This window comes from Pithys albifrons, chromosome 8 (genome assembly GCF_047495875.1).
Source record: "Pithys albifrons albifrons isolate INPA30051 chromosome 8, PitAlb_v1, whole genome shotgun sequence".
Lineage (NCBI taxonomy): Eukaryota > Metazoa > Chordata > Aves > Passeriformes > Thamnophilidae > Pithys > Pithys albifrons.
This window is the reverse complement of record NC_092465.1, coordinates 17,601,922-17,626,677: the sequence shown is the minus strand read 5'-3', so window position 1 is coordinate 17,626,677 and position 24,756 is coordinate 17,601,922. Positions and strand designations below refer to the sequence as shown.

The following is a 24,756-nucleotide window of genomic DNA, read 5'->3' as shown; positions in this document are numbered from 1 at the left end:
TTGCATTTATGGGGTTTTCCATTTTATAAGTTAACATATGTAGTAAATACTTGAAAGTTTTATCTATGGTAGCAAAAAAAAAGAGGTATATGATTTCTTGCTGTTGGAGCTTCGACACTGGAAGGGATGACAGAAGCTGTAAGCAGGGTAACTACCCCTTAGAAAGGTGGCAAAAATACTAAGAAAAAGTTTATGCATAAATTTTGCTAAAGTTAACACAGTGGAAAGGGCATGTATACAAGTAACTTTTTAAAAAAACCCAGTATTTTAATCTACATTTATATTATCTGTGAATCACATCTTTAGCACAATTAATAGTCAGAAAAAATCCACAAGAGCTGAGTCCAATTCACTGGGAAAAAATACTTAGAAACCTATTTTGAAGGTAGGTGAATAAAGGTGTATATCAGTATAAATATACTGATATACACAGATGTACATTTAATGGATTCTAAAGTAATATTGGCTTATTTCAAACAAGGTTGTGGATAAGATACAACGTTTTAACCAAGGCAGTGCTATTGTAGATATGACTTACAAACACTGAAACAGTTCACCATTAGCTTTCTTTTTCTCTGAGATAGCATTAGTACATTTTTCTCTACAAAGTAATCCTTCACATTTTAAATGATGGCTCCAAATTAATTTCCTTATTTTGCAGAAATACCAGCAATCAAAGGCTTATTGCCATTCAACCACTGTCCTGTACTTTTTAAGCTGCACACTCCCCTATGAATTTATAACCACATACCAGCTGTTTCACTTGCTGTAATGTACAATGCAGGGTGCCATCTATTGAAAAATGAATACACAGACTAACTAGTAAAAGAACAAGCTGGAGAAGCAATACAGAAAAAGAGAATAGTAACAAGCAATAGAGTGAATGCTTCACAGTTCAACAGCAACTCTACTAGCAATAAAATAAATGTTTTACTTTAACTCAGTCACAACTTGAACTGAGGACTCAATGAAAAATAAAGGACAATAAATTGTGATTAATAAGTTAGTATAGAATTGAAATCTCCTACATTATAAATAGATGTTTAAAATATATTTTGAAAAATCAGGCTTATAGTTTAAAATATAAAGATGATATAGACAAAGATGAAGATGATGCAAAGATGATGAAGAAGAGCAAACTTTCCATGCTTAAAAATTTTCATGCAAAACTGGTTTGTGAGAGAAAATTAAACTAGACTGGGTAAATTACAGGAGAAGAAAATAATAAAGCTATCACATCCTACAAACACTTTCCAAATGCTAGTTTTCTGTGTCATGCAGGGGCCAAATAGAGAGGTAGAGCTCTTCTGCTGCATGTACCTCATCATTAGGTAAGACCACAAAACTACACCAATGTAAATAGTAAAAATATATGAAATACACTCCCAGAGACTTCCCAAATATCACTATTTGCTTATTCTTGAAAACCTGTCCTTTCACAAGGTGCAACAAAAGCCACAGAAAAAACAAACAAAGAAAAAAGCTCCATACTTTTTCCAGCTTTAGCTGAGACAGGATGTTACACAAAAGAAGCAAAGTATTCAGAATCCTGAGCATGAGAACCTGCCAAAATGTTTTTCTGCATTACAGCAATTGGGCCTTGTTTTCAGAAGCTCTTATGGACTTCACGTTACAACTGAAATTCAAGCCCAAATTAGCCACATAAACCTAAAATAAAGTATTCTAGCGAATTTTCCTTCATTCAAAAAAATGAATATGCTTTCCTCCTACGATGAAATAATTTAAGTTTTCTTAGAGGGGAGGAATAGGATGTTGTTTATACTTCAGATTGAGATAAAAAGTAGCATAGTGGAAGTATTTATCTATTCAGCTTTTTAATTAGTCCATTTTTCATATTTTCTGCTGTACTCGAAAAACAAAACAAATATGTGCCCTATTCAACTGAGATCAAGTTTACAAAGAAAGCAATCTATGGGGCAACTTACGATTAATGACAGCTTTGAAATAGATACAGAAGCAATTAATATCTATATGAACTGAAATTTGTACAAGCACCCAGTGCCTACGTCTGTTTAAATTCCTGCCCTTTCACTGGAAAAGTGACTTGTACACATACACCAGTATTAGGAAGACGAAGTGACAAGAGATATTGTCTTAAAAAAAAAGACTGATATGTCATAGAAAATATTAATGCTATCTCAAAGCTCTTTGCAAAGTGTGTGTCTGAATAATTACCATTTTTTGAAAGGTACAGTATTTATAGAAATATACCTGATGAGGACCTCTGATGGTTGTTCCAGCAGATTCTAAATCAAAAATTACTTCAGGTACACCCTGGTTTGTGTGCTTGGGTACAAATGCGAAACCACTGTCTGTTGTTTTTAAACATGGTTTGTCATGGATATTTTCTATTGGCACGCTTGTCTGATCTGGGGGGTTTGTTTTGTCAACAGAAGTTAAGGTCATGAGATCAATGCCATGAGCTTCAAATGAGTTAGGTTCCAATTTACTGAGGTTAACAGCACGGTCTCTGTGCTCCAGGTTAAAATGATGATCCTGAAGCATGTTTTCAGCTATACTGATACAAGGAACTGTTGGTTTTTCCTGAGTGCTCTGCAAGAAAGCAGAGTCATTGTCTGTAGGTGGAAACTTGACATTAAATTTAGAAAGTGATTCTACAGAGTTGTTGTCCTCATCTTGGCCCACTCCTCTTGGTGTGATAGATGTGATGCATGATGCACCTCTATTTATATCCTTTATAACCCGAGGCTTAAAAAGCTCTTCTGCTTGTTCATCAGTTTTATCAGTACACTGTATCGGCATGGAAAACTGTATTTCTGTGAAGAAAAAATGAAGAAAACATTAAATAGTCCCTTGAAGTATAGTTATTAAAGATGTGGTGTTGGGGGTAATTTTCCTGAGAGGTTTTTGATCTTCCTTCTTGGCTTTTTTAACTGCTATTTTTTCTCTTTAAAATCAGATTGAGGTGTAGGTCTTTTTCAAAAACATTAGCTCTGACACAAAAACTACCAGAACAGAAACAAATGGAAATAATTCTGTTCTAGGAATTCTATTTCTCTTTGATTTATTGCTATAAACATTTTCATTTTATTGAAAATTATGTTGTCCCATACTCTTAACACATACTTGCATATATTTACTGGATGTTCTGGCAGAAATAAAGCTGGAACCCAAACCATTTCACACAGTGCCAAGAACTTGCTAGGCACCATGAGCATGATTTTAGAAGGTATTCAGGTACCAAACTCCCACTGGTTTCCAAATTAGTTAAATATTTAAACTGAATAACTTCAGAAATGGGACCATATTTTCCCTTGTTTTGAGAATTCCCCCTTCATTTTCAGCACTTTATTAACAAAAATGATAATAACATATATGGTTATTCCTAATCAGGAGAGAGAATAACTTCAATACACATAGATTGTACAGCAGCCTTCTGACATCACTCAGATATTGCAGCAAAGTGGAACACAGAAGTACAGACACCAAACAGATTAAATCTATATCAGGCGTAGCTTTTCACACAGTTGAGTTAGGCACTTCTTCAGGGAAACCAAAACTATTCTGAAGTAAGTTGCCAAACTCACATCTCCAAAATTCCCACCCGTTATAAACAAAGCTATTAACGTACAATCAAAATAAAATAATACAGTTCAGCATAGCAGTTTGAAGCCACAAGCTACACACTAGCACTTCATGTAACAAAACTACAGTAATGGATGACCTAAATTAAAAGCAAGTGCTGAAATCAGCATCTTTTGCTTCAACTGTGTGAGTTTGGCAGGTGTTCATTGAAATTAGTTAAGAGTCTGATCCTACTATTAAAAGCTAGTAGGGAATACCCAAGGTAGCTTACATTACACTAAAGGTAAGCATTAGCAGAACTGGACATCCAGGATCTCTTATAGTTGCAGCACAAATCAAGCCTTTCTTTTGTTTTCAGAAAGTGCTGGATTAAGCTCCTGTCCCATACAAGAAAACAGTATTCAAAAGTCTGCACAAGAAAGTCTAGAAAATAAGTTCTCTGACTCTCCTCAGTCCAGCATTTTTCCTGTAACAGATATGGGGCCAGAGACATTCATAGCAGACATCTTTTGAACCTACGGCTAAATTAAAAGCAAGCAAGTGCTGTCATTCACACAGTGTGATGGGATATCACATGTAGTAAGTGCCTGCCTCTCACTCCAAGGGACAAAACAATTACAAGAGCCATTGATGTGATGAGTGTCTTTTATAGCATGTGATTTGGAGCATTCATTATAGAATGCCAAAACTGGCGGTGCTTTTTCTTGGTGAAATACTGAGCACCATGTGAACAGACTTGAAAAAGGCAGATGGTAAACAGTGGAAGTACTTCTATGTATGTGCAATTTGCAGTATTTTCAAATATAAAGCAAAGCTTTCAAACAGTTGAATCACAATAAGAGCTTAAGTATATTACCAGTTTCAGGTTCTGGCTTTAGCTTAAATTTACTCAGTTGGTTTGTTTGTTCTTTGGCTAGCATACATATTTGATGACACTCTTCTTTCATGTCCCGGAAAATAGTCTCCAGATTCTCTCTGGAAGATCAAAATTGTAAATAAAAGAGTCAACCAATTCAGCTTGTTGCAACCTTTAATCTAGTCACACCCACAAACCACAGAAAAACAATAGTATAAGCTACTTTTCTTGGATATCTTGTTCCTCAACATATGTATACATAATTTTGTTCTCATAAAAGCAAGCAGAAAAAGGAAAAGAAAATGTTGTCAAAGAGCTGTTTAATCATATCATACACACATATATTTGAACTTAGGAACTGACTCTGCAAGGACTGCCCCCCAAAATGCAGCCTTTATGTTTCTTTCAGTTCCTCCAGGTATTTTGGGGAACAGTTTATCTTTCCCAAGGGTAGTGCTTCCACTTCATTCTAGGGAAAATAAGATGCTGTCACTATGAACATTAGTTGTTTATTATTGTTGTCTGTGTGCTTCAGGCTTTGCAGAAGAAGGAACACACAAGCATTTGTTACTGTCCTTTCCATCCCTGTCTACCTGGCATTTTGGAGAGGGGCTGGTGAACTAACTCCCTCTCTGTTTCATTCAATGTTGTATGCATTTTCTTTTTATTTTGAGGGATTCATTTTATTATATCTTTTCCAGGGTATCACGTGGGCACCTGGTATTTAGTTATCTGCACCGAGAATGGTAAAAATAGTTCATGTTGGTGTGAGTTTATTTGCCCAAAGGCACTATGTTTCTCAGTTATTGATGCATTCATAAAATTCCATTGTGAAATTTTGATAACCTTGCTGAGTAATTTATATTTCTAAGGAGATTATCATATATTTTATAAAATCAACTTCAAGGATGAAAAAGTGAAGTTGGAGTTGTGCCCTTTTTTGCATCTTTATATCAAAAGACCTCAAAAAGGATTTTTCTTTAATCCAGTGAATTATTTTCCTTTTTTATTGCTTATTCATATGCAATCAAGCTGTGTTCCAACTTCCGTTGTGCTTCTTTTTTGAAGACACAAATGCCTATTTGTATCTCATTTGAAAAACAGACCTGCAAAAGCAGTTAAAGTTGCAACTGTTAACATTCACATTCTGATGATTTTTTCAGATATTTCAATAAATAACAAATTAAAAAAGACTCAAGTTTCTAATCAGAGCTTTAAAATATATGTATTATTAGATGAGGCAATCTTAATTTGCTATACATTTGTGATACTATAATCTTACTAGTGTAATACCAGCAATTTTACCAGTCACATACCTTTTTCCAAGAAAACAGTAAAGTAAGGGAGCTATTTGAGAGCAGGGAGACAGAAGACAGGTAAAGGGTTTTTTTTTAGATATTAATCAGTAAAGACAAACAATCCTTTCTCACATCACAGTCTTATTTTCTCTTTTTCTTATCATAAAGGAGTAGTAAGCCAGACTAAAGATCCATGTAGTTCACGTAGCCTACATTTGGGAGTGGTCAAAAGCAGACATCTGGGCAAAAGAATAAGGAGGCAGCAAGAATTTACCATTCTTTCCCTTAATACTCATGTAACCTCAACTTACAGAATCTTCTACTTGACCTCAGCAAAATTGTTAAAAGTGCCTATCCTACGAAAAATGCAAACCTGAGACTTTGGTCAATATTTTTCTGGCAGAAGAGGGAATACTTGCTTAGGAAATCTACAGCTTTTAGTCCCTTGGTCTGGGGACTGGTTGGCTTCAGCTTATAGATAAACATGGTTTCAAACTCTCTCAGGACGGATCAGGCCAAGAATTATTTCTTCATACTGACTATTAGACCCCCTCCTAGCAGCACAGCAGGCTTCTCTGCTGGGCTGTCATCAGTTAATCCATTATGGTTGTACATTCCTGTCCTGAAGAGAGTTAATGCACGGGAGTTAATGCTTATTCAAACCCTAGCATTAACATCCATTGCTGTTTCCTAGAGTTTAACCTCCTGGTGAACCAAGGGGCTATTTTGCTTCCTCCCAACAAATCCCTACATACTTGTAAAGCCACAGCTATGTGTCCACATAGTTGATGGCTTTATGACCTTCCCACATTAGCTCTTTCACCTTTGATGCTCCCCACTCCCCACTTCCCCCCATCCATTTGTTATGGAACTTTGTAGAAAAGAGGGTCTTATTTAATGATAGAAAAGACAAAAGCAAATTTAAAAAATGCTGCAAAAGTAGTTACCTTTCAGACATAGGTGAAATATCAGAGATCCCTAGAGATAGTTCAGGCTTATCTGGAACAACTTTCTTACTTTTCACCTTGAAGTAAAATATGAAAATATTGAGCACACTATAGCATATTAATTTTGGGCTTCACCTTGATATGAATAAAAATATCATGGGGTCCTTCACATAGTCCTGCTGGAAGCTATCAAAACATTCACAAAATGACAAAACCAGTTTTTCACTGTTTGTGTGGAATCATTATTTTTAGTTCAACAGTTTTAGTTTAACGCAGTGTAGTATTCTGCTCACACTCCCTTGAAAAGAAACTGGTCCTAAGAATATTGCTTGGCTGTAACTCTTCAGTCATGTATAAGGTAAGATTATGTATTTGGTATAAGCTTCTTAGTGAGGTGTCCAGCTATTTTAGCACTTAAAAATCAATTATTCACTGAAATTTTCAATGAACACATCATAAGCTAATATGTCAGGAGTTCCAGCAGGTTTTTAAATAAGTCATTAACTTTGACTACCACCATGTGGTTCACTTCAGTATTACATAGTTTTAAATCTGTCAGTCATTAAGGAAAGTTTTTATACTAACCAGTCATTAAGCTGCAGTTCCAGTAGAGCCCTGTTACCAGATGGCCTGGGTAGTTCATATGTGCTTCAAATCAGACACAAATTTGATCACACCCTGCCAAATCAGCTGATTTCTAAGCTGTGCAAGCTTAGAAATCTGTATAAGCTGATACATCGCTTATAACCACAGATTCATAGCCTACAGGTGTCTTACCTTGCACTGAAGTGCAACTGCATCTCCAGTAGACACATTTGAGCTGCCTTATACCTATTAATGTGTTACAAGTGCTTGCCAAAATAAGGTAAGCAATGCTTGGGAAGTTTAATAGCAACAACTCATGTGTTGCTGGGCTCCTACCCTTACCTGTGTTCACTTTAAATTAACTAGCTAAAATATGTGTACACGGTTAGATTCATATCTATGACTGCATTCTACAAGGACAGAATAGCACTCTGGATGCCATTCTGTAACAAAAATAGGGTGGCATAGAAACAAAAAAATCAACTCAGTCTTGGTGTGAAAACTTCCAACTGAAATTTATAAACCAGAAATGATACTCTTGAAGTTTTCACAAATACGAAAATTTAAAGACATAACATAAAATAATTAACATACAAACTAACCAAGTATGTGTTTAATAGTGTTCCCTATGCCCCGTTATGACGATTTCCTAGGAATTATACAATGCTGAAATTTAAAATGTTTATTAGAATAACTGGTATAAATTCCAAACATTCCACGTTTGAAAGAAGTATTTACAAATGTTTGTCTTTTTCATTTTATCTCTACTTGGTTTCTTATCTTACCTCCCTTTTATACGTTGGCATCTGTATACTCTTTTGTGCTTCATTTAATTCTTTCAATTTGCTTTTCAGATTTCTTATTTTATCTTCTTGGTTGGAAATAATAGATAAAAGCTTCCTTTCCTTTTGATCGCTTTTGTCCTCAAGTTGCTTCAATTTCATGCTCTCACTTTCTAACTGTTCCTAAAAAATAATTTTAGAAACACCAGTACAATCAATAGAACTGAAACTTGTGGAATATCACTATTCAGCACTCTGGAATAAGCTAGACTAAGGGTTTGCCACATAAGTAACAGTCAGTCTTACTTATTACATTATTAATTTTAAATTGATAGTAGCAACCTTCTACCACTACACACAGATGTAACCCATCATAGATGATTACTCAAAACAACTGTATTTTCTGGATTTCTGAAAGTCATAAAGACACTTGGTTCACTTACTGTATCATTTACATTAGCATTTTATGTACAGTATTTTGCATGTATGATATATAAAATAATGTTGCATTAATTTCAATCTCAAACCATTTTGAAGATGGTGATAATTCTGCAGCTACCTGAAATTTGAGCAAACCCAAGAACTCAATCATAGAATATCTCAAAATGGAAAGGGACCCACAAGGATCAAGTTCAACTCCCTGCTCCTTGCAGGACTACCTAAAACTAAACCATATGACTAAGAGAGAACATTGTCCAGACACTCTTCAAATTCTGACCGGTTTGGTGCCATGATGGCTTCCACGGAGAGCCTGTTCCACTGACCACCAATCCTCTCAGTGAAGAACCTTTTCCTAATGCCCAACCTGAACTTCCCCTGACACAACTTCATTCCTTTTTCTCTTGTTCTGTCACTGGCCACCAGAGAGAGGAGATCAGCACCTCCCCATCTGTTGTCCTCTTGAGGAAGTTGTAGACTGTGATGAGGTTACCCCTCAGGCTTCTCTCTTCCGAGCTCAACAAACAAATGACCTCAGCTGCTCCTCCTAAGTCTTGCCTTTGAAGTCCTTCATAGTCTTGGTCACTCTTGTCTGGACACACTCTAATAGTTTGATGCCCTTCTTGTATTGTGGCACCTAAAACTGCCCACGGTGCTCGAGGTAGGGCCACACCAGAGCAGGGCAGAGAGGGACAGTCACCTCCCTCAACCAGCTGGTGATGCTGTGCCTGATGCACCCCAGGACCAGCTGGCTCTTTTGGTTGCCAGGGCACATATCAATTTGACTCATATCAACTTGCCATCAACCCAAACCTCAGATCTCTTTCCACAGGGCTGCTCTCCAACTTTTCATCTTTCACAAGGATTGCATTACAAATATTTCAATCCTATAAAGATTTTTGAAATAAAAAGCACTGGCTGGCCTCACTTTAATGATCCATCTAGTAATGAACGGAATTTTATGTATGTGGGGTTTTTTTGTGGAATACATAAGAATATAACAAAAAAAATTATTATGCTCAAAGACAGTACTTGCAAAAAATTTCAGGAAACAATGAATAGTTAAAAACTGCTGCTATGAAAACCTTATGGTTGTCCGTTTATGAAATCTATAGAAACACTAATCTTGAAATGTATCAGGTGTCAAAAAAAAAGTGTCCTGAAGCCCCATGATTGTCTCTGCAACAGAAGTAAACCCAAAGGGTTAACTCTTCAAGAAGAATGCAAGTGAAATGCAGTGAGATAGTCTGTAGGCAGGTAGGGCAAGGGGAAAGAAACAACTAAGTGCTTTTTAAAGACCATTTCTTTTATTTTCAAATGGAACATAAGTAGGGTGAGGCTGTGCATTTGGAGATTACGTGGGCAGATAGGGGCTACTCTACTAGATAATGACAGCCATGGAGGGGTGGGTCCAGAGCTGGTTAACCAAGACACCAGCTGGTTAAGTGTGGATGTGTGTGTACATGCAGCTGGCACAACTGTTTAGCCTCAAAAGGTAATACTAGCTGGATAAAAAAAAAGCCTGCAGAAAAACAGCTTTGAAGGCATTGGTTCTTAGTCTCAACTGTGACTTTGAAAAGTAAACTTACAGTAAGAACTTCAAGACAACTCCAGACTTGGGTGGTATCTCAGAGATCCAGATTAAGCCTCTTCTGCTTAGTGACTTCAAAACACTGCCTAAAAATGGCATGTCACTATCACAGCATAACTCCTTAATCCTAATTTTTCTTCCACACTTTGTACTTCTGGCAGGTCAAATTCCATTTCCCATTTGAGAAAAAGCCAAAGGAACGTATCTTCTCCTGTATTTCTTTTGACATTAATGGAAACTCCATACACGCACGTGAAAAAGCTTTCATCAAAGATTAACACTTGCCCTTGAAGAACAACTGTATCTTAAGGACAGTAAAATAACTCTTTCACCAAGCCTGTGATACAGCACAATTTATCTTTTTGTGATTACTACAGCTCCAATTCACATGTGGGCTTTCAAAAGCCTTCAGATAACTGAGAGCACTGCAGTAATGGCCAGTAGCTCTCTTCCATTTCTCCTACATCACCTGCAGGAAGTGAGGACAAGATTTAAGTAAGGAGGGAGAAAAGCCACATGAGAAGAGCCATGTAACATGTTGCAATGAAGACATACCAGTACATACTGATGGAAACCATTCCTGTGCACCCTCCGAATACCAGGAAAAACACTGGAGAAATTATTACACCTTTTGGGATCTTTCAGTAATACAACCATTCATAGCTTGATGATCTTACAGTTTCCAATACTGATATTGGTGGTTTGCAATGATGTGGGTACACTCATTAACTGGTTGAAGTTTATAATGCTACTGCTTTATAAACTTTACAAACTTTATGTGACACAGGTCATACCTGCTCAGTTAAGTATTTTGCAACACACTGGATTTTTTAAGCATGCTGGTATTAGTTGCCAGCAAAGTAGTTACATACGTATTATGAACACAACAGTTCATAATATATTTTGTTTTGGAGAGGCTTTAATAGGATCAGAAGATAATTGAACTTGGAAGGGACATCAAGGGTTTTCTACCTTCTAATCAAATGAGGGTCAGTTATGATGTCTGAACAAGTTTTTCAGTTTGGTCTTGAATTCCCCAAGGATGGAGACTGCACAACCTCTCTGGGCAACCTTTTCCAATGCCTGGCTGTCCTCATAGTGAAATATTTTCCCTAGGTCCAGTCTGAACCTTTAATGTTTCAATTGCCCATTGTCTCTTATCCTCTTGGCATGCACCATCATTAAGAGCCTGGCTCCATCTGCCTGCTAACCTCAATGTAGTTTCCCCTGAAGTCATTCCTTTTTCAGGCTGGACAAGTTCAGTTTCTATAGCCTCTTCTCATGGGAGATGTACTCAGGCCCCCAGTTATCTCAGTGGAGCCTCTGCTGAACTCTAGTTTGTCAATGTCTTTCCTGTGCTCAAGGTCTCCAAACTGGATGTAGTATTCTAGATGTAGTCCAGCAAATGCAAGAGAGAGAGATACTCACTTCCCTGGGTATGGTAGCTGTGCTCCTGTTAATACAACCCAGGAAGATGTTGCCCTTCTTTTCTGTCAGGATATGCTGCTGGCTTATGCTCAGCTTGCTGTTTAACAGGATACCCGGTCCTTTCCAGCAGAGCTGCTTCACAGCCAGTCAGTCACCAGTACTGCAGTAAAGGCAGAGCCTTTTATTTTTCCCTGGAGTGTGCTATAATGGCCTGTTTCAGTGGCTTTCTAGAATGAACAAATGGTCATATGTTTTTCAAGGAAAACCACAATTCAACTGATGAACTGTAAGTGGTCTCAAGGAACTGTAACTTTTAACAGTTTACCATCAAACTCTTCTTTATTATTGGGTGGAGATAGATTAAACAGATGAATCAATAGCAGAAAAGACTGTTGATACCAGAATTTCTTAGGTCTGGTAGCACAGCCTAATTCTACTGCCCATATCAGACCAGCAGCAAACAGCAGCTACATGTATAAAATTATCAGCTAGCATAAAATCAAGTACAGCTTTCTTTGTACTAAAGATAGGAAACAAAGTGACACCAGAGAAGCTGGTATTGACTGGAACATGCAACTCTACCAGACTGCTGCAGTAGCTGCTCTTAGTTATGTAAGTCATTTTAGAACCATAATTTAGAGCATAAAGACGACTACCATACATGTGACATTCCTCTGTTTATGTCCTGCACAAAAAAGAAGACCTAAACATTTATTGCAGGATGAGCAGTTTTGTATGAAATATGCATCATTCATCCGTGACACACTGTTTCCTCCTCTTTTTCATAGTACAAAACACTTTGATGAACAAATTCCACACAGTGTTTAATACTGAAATTCTTGAACCAGGAAAATATGATCATGAGCTTGTTTTTGTGTCAGAGGTGTTGATTTCAGCTTCCTGTTTTATTAAGTTTACAAGAACTCTGGTGTCTGACTGTTCTAAAAAGTAGAAGCTTGACATTGCCTCATCTCTAAGGTTTTCCGTTTGCTGGGCAGCTTTGGCACTGAGACAGTAACTGGATCAAAATTTCTCCTACTTACTAAAATTTAGCCAGGGTCTCAAAAACAGGCAGCAATATAGATCTGTTCAGTCTTAAGGAGGTGACTGAAAAAATATGTTAATCTTGTATGTATTTAGCACTGACCACCAAGCTAATCAAGTTCACTCACCTCTTTCAGTGAAGAGAAACATGAACAAAATCTGGTCTACTCACCTCTTTTACTGAAGATAAATGTGAGCAAAAAAAACCCTAAAACATTTTACGACATACAGGCAAACAGAACTTGACAACAGCATATAAAATACATAAGTATGGCCACCTACTAGAAAACACAAAGATAATCCCTCTCTCATTTTAAACCTCTGAAATTTAAGCTCCAATATGCACCTATTACAATCAGTTCAGGATTTCTATTAACTTTACTGCAGGACAGAATACAGTCCACCAAAAAGACAGTTTCAAAAGGTATCAATAAATCCAGGCACCTCCAGCCATTGGTGAGACTCTGAGTTTCAAGGATGCTGTAGAGGACAATGGCTGTAGGCATAACTTGTTTGATTTGGAGCAAAATGTAAATGGAGTATGATTAGAAAAATACAGACTTTCAAATGGAATATTTGAACTTCCAAATTTTAATACCTGAAAAAGCCAATACTTTATTGAATTAGGTACACGACAACTATATTGGGTCAGTGACAAGATGATGCATTTTTGTTCTAACAGATGTCAAAATATGATGTCTAGGGGAAAAAAAAGTCCAAGAAAACAGGAGACATTCATGATATATCCTCTAATAAATTCCCAGATCTTCTCAGTAATAATTTCTACATATTTACCAACTCTCAGATTTCTTGTCCATGAAGTTGTCCAATTTTCCTTTGAAGCATGAAGTTATACTGACTGACTACCTATTCTGTGAGGGATTTTTTTACTTTTAGTTCATTTATTCAGAAAGATAGAGAGATGGGAACTCTTGGGTTTCCCCTCCTTGTTTCAAACATTCATTCCATGCAGTTTATCCATCATACATCAAAAGTTCTACATGTAAGAAGTACAAAAATTGGCAGCTGCCACAAAGGCATATAAAGCATTTATCACAATACAATTAATTTTCCATTATCTTCAACAGGAACTTGGCTTATATGGTTCTTCTCCCCTGAATTTATTCAATAAAATGAGAACTTGAGTGAAGATACTGCTGTGTGTCTTACTCATAGCCAGCCCATGAATTGGCATGGCCAAGACACAGCCAGAGCCAGAAGTGTGTGTGCCTCTGCAGTGCTATCTGGACAACTTTGTACCACTTTTGCCAGGTTAGTGCAGTTTTACTAGACACAATACCAAACATTAGGATCCTCTTTGCATCAGAAGCATGGTGCAGAGATACCCACGTGCCTCTGCAGAAGCCAGCCGTTTTCCTCAAGCTCCATACTCTCAACACACAGTAAAAGAGCTACTACATTCCCAGTAACAGGAACATAAGAGTAGGCTGTTGAACCTGACTTTGCATGGGTTTAAATCTCCACACGTCCCTTCTGAAAAGACCCGCTGTGCCTTGGTTTAAACGCAGACAGACTGTACAGTTGATTCTGCATAGTTATGTCAGGAATATTTCTGTTCATTGCACAGAAGAAAAAAAATCCATACGAAATACCTATTGCTGAGAGGTAACTGCAGTAACTGACTACACAAAAAAATATGCAGATAAAGACAAAACGTACATTCCATTGACAAAACAGCTCCTGAAATGATGACTTCAGCTTCTCATGTATTGCCTGTAATCTGTACAGCTCACATAATCTCAGTGTTTGCCCATGAGAAGAGCAGGTAACACAGCTTCCTTTCTCCTACTCATTTTATGACTAAGTTACTTAAAACTATTGTTCTTCAGCAAAAATTCAGAAACAAGAGTATGAAATATTAGATTTCATCAGGTCTTCATGTGCAAGCATAAGTCATAATTTTTATCCAACTCAAGACAGTGAAATGCAAAAATATGCAAAGATGTTCCATCAAAGAATTAACCCTTCAGCTGTGTTCCAAATAAAGACTAGGAAAGAAATTACATATTGCGATTACAGATTCAAGTATAGAAAAATTATATAGAGACTTCTTTTAAATAGAAAAGTAATATATATAAATACTTTCTACTGGTACATTTAAAATGTTTGCAAAGGCTTAGCCTCAAATGAGATTCCTTCAGGATAACTAAGAAAGCATCAGCAATCAAAAAAAATTACTTCAGTTAACATTTCTGATAAAAAATGCATTTCTGTGAATTTAACATAACTAATTTGTTTGTAGCTCATATTTAGGAAATAAATCCTGAAACTGATTCTTTTTAAATATAATGCCTGATTTCACACAAGAGTCTTTTTATAACCCTTATAGGGTCTGTACTGTGGACCTATGGAGATTCATATTCAAAAATAAGAGATTTTATGTTAAAAGATTGCTCTCAAAAACACAGGAAAATGACTTAGGATAAGAACTATGCAACTTTATGCCTCTCTGTCTTTTCCCAATATGTAAAATCCATTCAAGGCATTTCCCATCTATTCTGCACTATTGCTTTACTCTTATTCCTGTTACTCTCAATAGCCTGTAGTAAAAATCTCAGTGTTACTTCAGTGAAAAGAGGTAGAAGAGACATTGTCTTAAAACTGGCTATTTAAGAAATCCAAACAAATCAGTAGTATCTCCGGAGCAATGGATAGGTCACTTTCCACTCCCTCAGTTTTTGCGTGCAGATTCTCCATTTCTTGCAAAAATACAGAGACTGGTTGCAATGTGAAATGTTCTTGTAAGAAAGAAAACACCCTTTTTTGGCAACTGACTTTGGCAAATTAAGAAATAAATAAGCAAATAAGTTCCTACTTTATGATCAAAACTATTCTAGGGAGTTTGATGGCCAAACAGAAATTTCATTGGGAAGGATCAAAGATAGATGCTCAGTTCACCTAAACAGACTGCAGTGGCACAATACTCATGCACTTCAGGTGTAGTTCAAAGGAACCAGTCAAAATCTCACTTACCTCTTAGATTCTCATAATATAATCACAGCACAAATGTGAACTTATGTTAAACATACTGCAGGTGACCATACCTGTAAGAGTTTTTCTCTTTGCTTTGCTATGTTCAGTTTTTCAGAGAGCTGGCTGAAAGGTAAGTTGGATGTTTCAATGTCTTCATGCATCAGAATGTAGGAATGTGCACTACCTTAAATTAAAAAAAACCCAACAACCATTACTGTATTTTTCACAGCCAGCTTATAAGTACAAGCACAATTAAATGAAGTTAGACTTATATTAAATTCTTTATTTTCTTTCAGCAAGTCTTCGTATAAAACAAGCAACGGAAGCAAAATTCAGTGCTTAGAGACAAAGCAAGACTAAATCAGCAATAAAGGATGTACATGCACTCCTAAAAATAAAAGTCAGCCACTTTGCTAGTATTTATGAAAACCAGGAGTGTTAGGCTAGTGTCAATAAATATTGAATGAGCATGGCAGACTAACACATGGTTACTCTGACTCTTTTCTCTTATTTGTGTAATACAGTCAAACAGTGAAAAATTATCCATCAATGATTTGAAAGAGAACTACCTGCTTATAAATCTCTGGTTATCCAATAACATTAGTGTCACATGAGTCATCTAACATAACAGGCATAACCAGAGCACTCACATCTAAACCAACCTGAGATAAATTTATTAAGAAATAGGTGTAAAATTAATATGTAAGAATTTTTTTTAATTCTAGTGAGTGATTTGAATCCGTATTTTCATAATTTTTATTGGCTTCAGTGTAAGCAAGTTCTACCTCTAAAGAAATATCACCAGTTCTTGAAGAGGATAAAGAGAGACCCCAGAAGTGTTGCATTTTATAAATAGATCTTGAAACAGCACATTTGTGTTAACTCTCACATTCACAGAAAAGTATGATACTCATTTGAGATATGTATATTGTAAAAACTGAAGAAACAAAGTCAGAACTATTCATCAGTGCAACACAGCATAAAAAGCAGAAGCGTGCAAACTGGAGTACATACCTCTATTAGCATTCAGAGCAGCCAACTGTGATTTCAGTTTTGCAATAATGCTGTTTTGAAGCTCTATCTTTTCCTGCTGTTCACGTATTTGCTGCATGTAGTTTTCTGTCTGCAAATATAATTTAATTAGCATTAATCTTATTCTGTTTTGACTAGGGGTCTCCTATTTGGCATATAAAAAGCAGCTCTGATTTTTAAAGATAACTGTAGTTGTGGTCCTCTGCATGGAAACCTTTAGCAAGTCCATATTTTTGGGACTGCACTGACTAGAAAAGGTATTACAGGAAATAAATTCTGAGTTTTAGTAACTGTTTCAACCATGACAATGCTAAAGGGTAACTTCAAAGTTAAGATTCTTCATTCATAGACACAGAATACATCAGGCTTAAAATAAAAGTTTTAGTATTCTTCAGAATGCTGGTCAGTTAGTGCATCTGTATAAAGAAGCAATTTTCTTCCTCCAGAGTTGCTAAAGAATGATACAAAAATAGGCTTTTAAAAAGATAGATTTTAAATTAAAAAGAACAACATTGTTTATTCCATACAACAAATAGTCTGTAAATATTTTGACTGCCTATTAACATTTTTGTCCATTTCTTTGAATGTAGCGGACCTGTTTTTCTACCCTATATAATGGGACAGAGGTGGGAGGCAACCAAACAGCCCCATCCTGTATCTCTTATACTCCATCTCAGGCTATAAACAGTCTCTACTAATAGTGCTCATATTTCACCATAGTGTATAAATATTGCTAGACAGTCCATTAATTGAACAAATGGCCAGGTGGTAGGAAGATGCTAATATTCAGAACTATTATTTCATTAGCACATGCCTAATGCTGCAGTTAGAACAGCGCTAAAAACAAGCAAGAAAACTTGCAGAATCCCAACAAGAAAACTTTCAGGAATGCACTGAATTTTTCTGAAATTAAGAATGTGTCAATTACTGAACAGGTCACCCCCTGTCACCACCTGGGATAAGACTAGGCATTGTTTTCATGTTTATTCATAGTTTATCCATACTGCTATCTAATTCTCAAATCTCAGCCACATTTAAATCCCATACCCTCCTACTGTCCAGCATGTTTCACTGTAGCAGGCAGGAAAAAAACTATAAGCAAAATTTATTTTAAAAGGCCAGGTAGGAGTTATACTATGAGAATTTATTAAAAGGAAAAAAAAATTGATCAAAAGCAGTACACTCCAGCAGCTAGAAGAGACCTCATGAAGCAGAAAAATCACTGAGAACCAAATTGAAAATGTACAACAGCAATGTCTTGTCAACACTTCTGTACAGAGCACAGACATGACAGCTAAAACAGACAGAAGAGAAGATGCTTTTGACAGCCAGTGTGCACAAATTATTCCTTGAGTCAGATGGCAGCAACAAGTTACCAACTAGAAGATCTGCATGACAACCAACCATCCATCTGTATGAAACACCATCTGGCCGAGATGACTCTGGCTTCTGTGTGCTTGACATGGCTCCCAGCTCTAGAGACTGGCAAAACAAGTGGCCTATTGGTAACTTAAGTAGTAAACTGTTAACAACAGCATGGTGGACAATCCAACAGTGTGTGGAGGCCACACAATGAGCAGGAGAAGTTACTAGAGTAAAGCACTGTACAAAAGTCATTCAAAACCCAGGAGTTTTGTTAAAAAAACCCCAAACAACACAAACACATCCCTCCCCCCTCCGCAAGTAATTATAGTACCAACTCTTCATGAAAAAACACTTTTGTTATCTTCTGAAGTCATAAAATTCAACTATTGAAAGTTTGATTAGGACAAAGATTTTAACTGGTAATAATCCTTTATCAAAGGCTTTCATTTTTAATTTCTGAACCAGTGATAAGGCAGAGAGAAATCTTGCAAGCATTTAGTTCACTTAACACTTAGGATCTCACATTTCTCTGGTTTTCTTTTCTGCACAAACTTTAGAAGAGGTATTTGATCTTATACTTGATGTCTTGTTTCCTGGACAGAAGTTTCTTCTGTGTTCTGTTAGATGACTCATGAGTATTAACTTACTGGTTTGCCTTCAAATAGTTAATTGTTCATCATAAGAGACAGAACTTAAAAGATCCCTATATATTCTAAAACATCTTGCCTTTTGTTAAGTTTGCTGCAATTTCAGCACAAAAATCACACTACTTGTGCTTGTTATGTATAGAAATCTCTACAGATTTACAGCAGCACTGCTGCAAGACTATGAATAGAGACAGACTGCACAGTGGATGAGTGCACACATGACTGACTTGATATGTGTTCTGCAATGCCTTGGTTAGCTTATTTTGCCATGCAAGGAGATGGCAAGATTGGGCTCAGATTTCAGAATATTCTCTAGTAGACCTTTCCCTGCTCCCTGCTTTACTACTGCTTCCCTAACTCGACACTGAGTATAGTTCATCTGCCTCTGAACACAGTCCCAGCCAACCAGTTCTATGAAGCATCAGAAAGCCCTGAAGCACCAAAACTATTCAAGCCTTCCTGTAACAGAGGTTCCACTGCTGGGCAGAATATGCATGAGAAAACTACTATGATGAAGCCAACCCCAATAGCTTTGCAATATGTTGCCCTACTTGATGAGAAGTTTTAGAAGAATTTTGGCTGAATTAATGTTTTCTGCAATAGAATAAGTAAATATTCAAAGGTGCTCCTTGCTGGTCAGAATACCTCTAGAATCTGTTGGAATACTTATTCTAGCAACTTTCAGGTATGTTTGCTGTACACATTTCAACACAAAACCCCTGTTGTCCTAGTAGCTTGCACAGTGCTTGAAATATTAATTGTTGAACTTTATACCAAGTAAACTAGCAATTCATACGGCCTATCTTCCTGCTAACACAAAAGTGGTTTAATTTAAACTATTTACATTAATAATTTCAAAATAAATTTTTAAGAACACAAATTAAAATTCAAAAAGCACTTCATTAAAATTAGGTAAATTTTATAGACTGCTTTGCCGTTTACATTAAAAGTCTTCATTAATTCTTCAAAACAGACAACACTTTTACCAAATTCAAGGTCAAAAACCAGAAAGGCACCTCGTAAATTCACAGCCTAATGAGACATTCTGCAGTGTACTGGCCTGGTTTCATAATGGCAATTTTCAGCTTTAACAGATACACTGAAATGTGCACAGCTAAAGTGAAACTGAAATCTACACATACTGCCATGCTCCACAGGAAGGATGGCTTTAAAGATAGAATTCAGAACCCAACACATACTTTTTGCTGCAGTTCCTTCACAGCATGGTCCCTATCCATGCATGCTTGCCGATAGGCTTCATAAGCTTTGTTAAGCTGCTCTCCAATGTTTTTGTCCATAATTCCCAATGTTGTTTCATCACTGGAAAGATGGTCAATTTAACAGATCTGAAAAGTAATCAGAAGGAAACACAGAATGCTAAGAAACAGACGTACGTGACTAAAACATACATAGCATGACTTGTACTAATATCATATTCAAGTAATATGTGCAGTATGTTTGATTGTTTACTCACACAACAGCTTGAATTATAGCTCTGCTCACCTCAACATTCAATTTTATGTCCAGGAATAGTATTAAACAAATGCAGGTTAAGTCTGAATGAAATTCTGTATGTACAGACTGTGTAGTTCAGTGTATAGGACTAAGATTTAAAACTGGTGCAGTTCACCAGTTACCTGATTTTATGTGATCTCCAAAAGTTTAATGTTTACATAATAATAAACACAATAATTACAAATTAAGTAACTGACAGCATTAATACAAAACTAAACTCAGCCTTTGGCATTAAGCAATAAAAAGATAAAAGCTCAATAACATTAGGTTACACAAACCCATTATATTCTATGCCATATTTGAAAATTTCAACACAAGCTACACTACAAGGTGAATTAAAACATCTTTAATCTAAAAATCAGTTATACCAACCAGTAAGAATTAGCAAGACTTGGACCTTTTCACACAGTATTATAAACTTTTTACATGTTGTGTACAATTTCAGTAAGAATTCCAAAACTACAGCTCATGAACTTTGATACGTAAGATTACAACCCTAATAAATGTCACAGACTCCAATTTCAAGAACTTTGCAAACACAGGTCCATTGCTTTTGTAGTAATATATGATGTTAATTTTAAGATCAAAATTTATCATAAGCACAGTAGAGAACAAGTTACTGAAAAGTCAACCCCCTTCAAAAAAACCCCCCAAAACCCAAAACAAAACCCCAAGGTATGAGCATTAGGGGAAAAAAACCCCCCTAATAATTTCATCCCTCCTGGTATTTAAAGCATAGTTATCTCACAGTAAATGGTGTGGACTGCCACTGTCATCTCTCACTATCTTCTGGGACTGTGCATAAACCACAGATACTATTAAGGATAGTGGTGCAGTCAGATGTGGATAAGCCAAGCAAGAAGGGTATAACTTGTCTTGGACCCTTGTCAAAATACTGAGGATTGCAGCATGAAGATTTTGTTCATGTTTTCTTGCTTTTGAATACAGAAATGTGGTTTGAATTTCCTAGAGGGTGCAACAGAACACTGTATGGACATCACAGTTTTTTGTCCTGCAAATTTTAGTTTAATCATGTGTTCATATTTCAAAAGCAATTTTAACTCAATTCTGGCATGGCTATACTTTAATAGTGGCAAAGTGAACTCTTTAACAGCTTGAAATCATTTAGGGATCCTTTGATGTAACAAGAATTACTGAAATTCAAGTTTGTACATTTTGCATAAAACACCTACCTTGTTTCATATGAAAGGTTTGATTTGTTTTGACTTCTTTTGTTTTGTTTTCCTAAACACCAGTTCAGTAGTTTATAATCTCAGGTCCCCGCATAGTGTCTCAAAGCACTGTTAGTAACACTGGCTACTTCATCCACCCCTTCCTCCCACAGAGTATTCCTTCACTAAACGGACTATTCATTCTAATACCTGGGATGCATTTTTAGCTAGGTAGGCTTTCTTTCAGTTTCAAATGAAGGACTGTTTTACGTAGTTCAATGAATAAAATCAGATATTACATCTTCCTTCAGGGACAGGCGCTAAACTGCAGAGAGCATTGTTATGGCTGAGAATAGTGTGCACTCGCTCTCTTTAAAAGGTTGCAAAAAGTTTGTATCAAAAGTTGGTCTTGTACTTTTCTGAGATTGTCCACTGACACTTGTAACAATTTACCTAGTCAATGGCATGTCCTGTACATATAAAACGTAACTTCAAAAAATGAGTACAACTATGATGCTAATGAAGGGAATAAGGCTTATAGTTCATAGAAAGTGAAGGTATTAATTTCATTCATGCAAATTCCAACCTGCATTTGAAAAACAGGATTTAAAATTTATACCTAATTTCCAGCCTTTTACTTACTCATTGGTTGAGACTGGGAGCATTAATAGAGTTCTGCTGTCATGTGAACTGCTGGTACCAAAAGTAATTGATCCAACAGGCAGGATTGTAGCACTGTGCCTGATTTTCTACTTGGTAGGGAAAAATAAGGAGAATGCTAGATAAGTTACTGGTATCTCCTTAAAATTCAGTCTTCATGCAGTAAGAAAGGGTCAGGGAAAGTCATTACTAGCAACACCTTAAAATGGAGCTGTAACTTGAAGAATTGCCTTATATTCTCCCCATACCACGCAGACACTCATTTCTGCTTCCACATCACCCTTCCCTTTCTTCCAGAATAAGCAACCTCTCAGTAAACCAAGTCAGCAAAACAATCCAGTTTAAAACTAAATACTAAAGGTGGTTTTGCTGCATTAGTTTTAATCAGATCAGATACACAGACCACTTCAAATGGTACAGTAATGCAAGGAAGACTGCACAAAAGCAAAAAACAGCAGCAGAAGGCACATCGAACTCCTGTGTTCAACAGCAGCAAAGGCTTTGAAATTGTAGCATGAGGTCATGGTTATGTAACAGTGACAGAAGTCTGCCCCTCCACAGAGGATACTCCAGCTTGTCCCCATCTCTGGCCATGGATTTTTGCTACTTAAATGGTACTGGTATTAGCGCTTCTATGCTACACGGTTGAGTATGCCAAAGTAGCTCCCTACTTTCTCAAAAAAGCAACAGCAACCCCCTGAAAAAACCAACCTCGAAATTAAAACTGGAGCTAGCTCAGTGCAAAGCTGCTGGAGCACTACTACCAGCACAGTGGGAACATGAGACTAGCCGTGGGCAGGACTGCCGCAGTCTAGATTTAGATTGGATTAAACTACGCTGTAGTCACACCCCGGATTGCCTGCTGCTGGAATAAATAACTGCTTCTTATGTTATATATCTCACATCCAAAACTCCTTGCAGTTAGAAAAGCTGGCTCCTTTTCCTGCTCCTCCTCCATAGGCATCAATATTTATCAGGGGATTTGCCAACTGTTCCTTGTCATTTACCCTTCTCCCTACATCCAGCTAGGAAGAAAAAAAAAACCCCAACAGCCCTAAAATAAAAAACCCCAAAACCAACCCCCAACCCAAATATCTCCCTATTTTAACCATACTTAGTCTGCTATGTTCCAGTTGCTGTATTCCATACGTTATTCAGCCCAAAGCTGACAACCCTAATTTTTAGCAACTGATACTCTAGATATTCATTAGATCCTAAAGACTTTCACAATCACTAACAGCAGTATGTAGCCAACAGACATAAAGCAATATAAAATGCTGCATTTTTTCTAAACGGGACAGAATTAGAGGAAGAGATTAGCTCCAGAAGTTGTCCTGCAAATGCGAATACCTGCGACGGCTGTGTTGCTGGAGCTATGGCAAAGAGAACTAGAACTTCATATTTGAGTCAAGACTTGAACACTGGAAAACAACTGGGTATATCACATCATATCATATCATATCATATCATATCATATCATATATGTTGTAAGATAAACTTTTAAGTAAACAAACCAAATGAAACCTGAAGATTATCTTGTAAGACTTGCCTCAAATGAGAAACATTTTGTTGATATAGCTGGGAAAAAAGAGAAACAATAATATGAATTTCCTGAGTCAAATGCCAAAAAAGCTCCAACACGAAAATAAGCAGCGTATTGCTGCAATCTCAGCTTCACAGCTCACTAGAGAGGTATATGACTTCTCATAGTGCCTCAGAAAACATCTTAAATTCTGAAAAAAAAAAATTAGGTAATCATGTGTATATACACATTAATTCATAATACACATGCCTACCTCCCACAGGTTCATATGAGAGATGAAAACAGGTGCCATCCAGCAACAAGTACTTCTCTACATGTCTCTGCTTTCAAACAGCTTTTTCAATGGAAATATTTTGTAAGTTACTCTGCCATCATCTTGGGAACTGGAAACCTGTTGACGTAATCATTTGTAAGAGACTGAGAGCTCACTGCTCCTTTTTTATGCCCCTCTTATTTTTTGTTAGGGGACACAACTCCTTCTTTGCCCGACTGCGGGATGCTTGGGTGACACAGCAGGACCCTTCCTGCTCACCAGCGTCACAGCCGTGCAACCCCCGGGGACCGGGACGGGGATTCCCGGAGCGCGGGGGTTCCGTCCCCACGCGGGGACTGCGAGCGCCTCTCCGGGCTGCTGCGCCCGCCGCGGGGGCCATGGAAGCCCGGCGAGCCCGCGGCTCACACCGAGCCCGCTGACCCCCCGATCCCGCTCCCGCCGCTCCGGGGGCGCCTTCGCGCCCAAGGGACGCGCCCCCGGCCCCGCTCGCTGGGCCGGGCCGAGCCGAGGGGGAAGCGGCGCCCCGGGAACGGCAGCCCGGCCTGGGAGCGCCCGGACGCCCTGCAGCCCCGGGCCAAGCGCCCACAGCCCCAGTGGGAGGGCGAGGAGCGGCTCCCAAAGCGACTCAGACTTACGAGCGCCTCACGGAGCCCGCGGCTGCCCCCGGCACAGGGCGCTCGCTCCTGCCTGAGCGCCTTAACCCAGGAAACAGAACTGACTTCCTGCCGGGCCTCTCCCCGCCCTGTGACGGGGCTCTGCCCGCGCCGGCTGCCGGGCCGGGGCAAGGCAGGGCACGGTAGGGCAGGGCAGGGCAGGGCACGGCACGGCACGAAGCCTTCCCGTTCTTCCGCCTGTCGTGCGGTGCTTCCTCGAGCAGGGTCGGTTGTGCTCCTGACTTCCACAGTCCTTTCCTGTTTCTGTCTTTCCATGTTTCAGCGTGAGTTGTAAATAACAATACTTAGACTTGTAATATACTTTTCATGCTCAGAGTAGTTTCTGCCTGAGGGGTCTTTTGTAG

General features: G+C 37.7%; 1 protein-coding gene across 1 annotated transcript in view; it reads right to left on the bottom strand.

The window, feature by feature from the left end:
* TANK (TRAF family member associated NFKB activator) overlaps positions 1-24,473 on the bottom strand; it is a 28,059-nt gene extending 3,586 nt beyond the window's left edge. The window contains exons 1-9 of the mRNA XM_071561864.1: positions 24,374-24,473; positions 23,718-23,855; positions 19,774-19,920; positions 16,545-16,653; positions 15,602-15,714; positions 8,039-8,218; positions 6,669-6,745; positions 4,424-4,542; positions 2,233-2,798 (exon numbers count right to left, since the gene is read on the bottom strand). Of these exons, the coding sequence (XP_071417965.1) occupies positions 2,233-2,798; positions 4,424-4,542; positions 6,669-6,745; positions 8,039-8,218; positions 15,602-15,714; positions 16,545-16,653; positions 19,774-19,872 (1,263 nt within the window). The 5' untranslated portion in view covers positions 19,873-19,920; positions 23,718-23,855; positions 24,374-24,473. The remainder of the gene's footprint in view (positions 1-2,232; positions 2,799-4,423; positions 4,543-6,668; positions 6,746-8,038; positions 8,219-15,601; positions 15,715-16,544; positions 16,654-19,773; positions 19,921-23,717; positions 23,856-24,373) is intronic.
* Between the last annotated feature and the right edge of the window lie 283 nt (positions 24,474-24,756).